At 42.2% G+C, this 1,353-nt stretch overlaps 1 protein-coding gene across 1 annotated transcript; it reads right to left on the bottom strand.

Annotated features, from left to right (window-relative positions):
- Positions 1-411: 411 nt before the first annotated feature.
- Positions 412-1,023, bottom strand: LOC149198118 (uncharacterized). The gene has a single exon (XM_089408928.1). It carries the CDS (start codon positions 1,021-1,023, stop codon positions 412-414), a length of 612 nt encoding a protein of 203 aa, XP_089265054.1.
- Between the last annotated feature and the right edge of the window lie 330 nt (positions 1,024-1,353).

Genomic DNA, 1,353 nt, shown 5'->3' with positions numbered 1-1,353 from the left:
AACTGCCAATTCCACCTCCTGTAAGTCTACAGGCTTGAGAAGAAGTCGGTTATGCTCCTCTGAAATAATTTTAGGAATATTTCGAGTAATTTTTTCTATGGCCAGCGATCTATCTACATTTGGCTCGCGATGCATTTGCTTGAAATAGTTTAGGAGTTCGCTTTCAATTTCTTCATGTGTTTCCACTTTGACTCCCTGCTCATTTTGAATGTGAGTTATGTTGTTATTCATTCTGCGTTGGATGGTGGTGCTATGAAAATTTTTTGTGTTTTTCTCTCCATATTTAAGCCATCTTATTCTTGATTTTTGCCTCCATAGCGTTTCTTCCTGCTTAGCCCTTTCTATGATTTGCGCCTCAAGAACTTTTTCCTGTTCTGACAGGTCATCTGAACGGCCTTCAACAATAATCCTCTACTGCAAATGTTGCATTTCTAGCTCAAGGGCACTCTGAGCCTGGAAAATATTACCAAAAGAAGTGTGATTCCAACGTTTGATCTTGCTTTTAAGATGCTTTAGCTTCTGCTGAAATTGAAACATCTTTGAACCTGTTGGAGGGGAGAAATTGTTCCATTCTAAGCTGATTAAGCTGTGGAAGTCCGGATGAGACATCCAGAAAGCCTCAAAACAGAACGGTTTGCAGATCAGGTTGCCAGGACGCGTCCACTGAAGGGAGATGGGCCAGTGATCAGATCCCGAAAGAGGCAAGATGGAAGCTGCAAAGTCTCCACCAATATGAATAGCATTGTCTGAAAGTAAGAATCTATCCAAACGAGAAGCGATCTGCTGCGACCCTGCTCTCCTGTTGCTCCATGTAAATAGACCATTATTGAAAGGTAGGTCAATAAGCCAGTTATTCTGAATGAAGTCTTTTAGGGGTTTCCCTTCCTGACTCCCTCTGCTTCTGCCTCCCCTTTTTTCTTCCAGCCTAGTAATCATGTTAAAATCGCCTCCAGAGATCCATAAAGGGTGCGGCCTGTCAAGGTTGATTGCAGAGAGAGTGTTTAGGATTTCTGCTTTATGCATTGCCTCTTGGGGAAAATATACATTGGTTAAGAGCCCGTGTATATTTGTCCCAATGATGTGAAAAATTGCTTGGAGGAAGTTCTTATTTGCATGGATATTGTTGAGTCTGATAGCTCAGGAATCCCATAAGATTGCAAGGCCTCCAGACGCCCCATCGGCATCCACTGCAGCATTGAGACTCCCTGGCCATACTTTTGCTGCAATTCTTTCCAGAGCATTTGAATTGCATTTGGTTTCTTGCAAGAAAAGGATTTGAGGTTTTTCTCGCATTATCATGTTTTTAAGTATTCTTCCTTTCCCTGGGCCATTAAGCCCTCTAATGTTCCATGA

The sequence above is a fragment of the Pinus tabuliformis genome, chromosome 2_2 (assembly GCF_031772625.1).
Source record: "Pinus tabuliformis cultivar Carrire ecotype Pingquan chromosome 2_2, CPIR1, whole genome shotgun sequence".
NCBI classification, from domain to species: domain Eukaryota; kingdom Viridiplantae; phylum Streptophyta; class Pinopsida; order Pinales; family Pinaceae; genus Pinus; species Pinus tabuliformis.
Note: the sequence above shows the minus strand (reverse complement) of the source record. Positions and strands in the feature narration are given on the sequence as shown.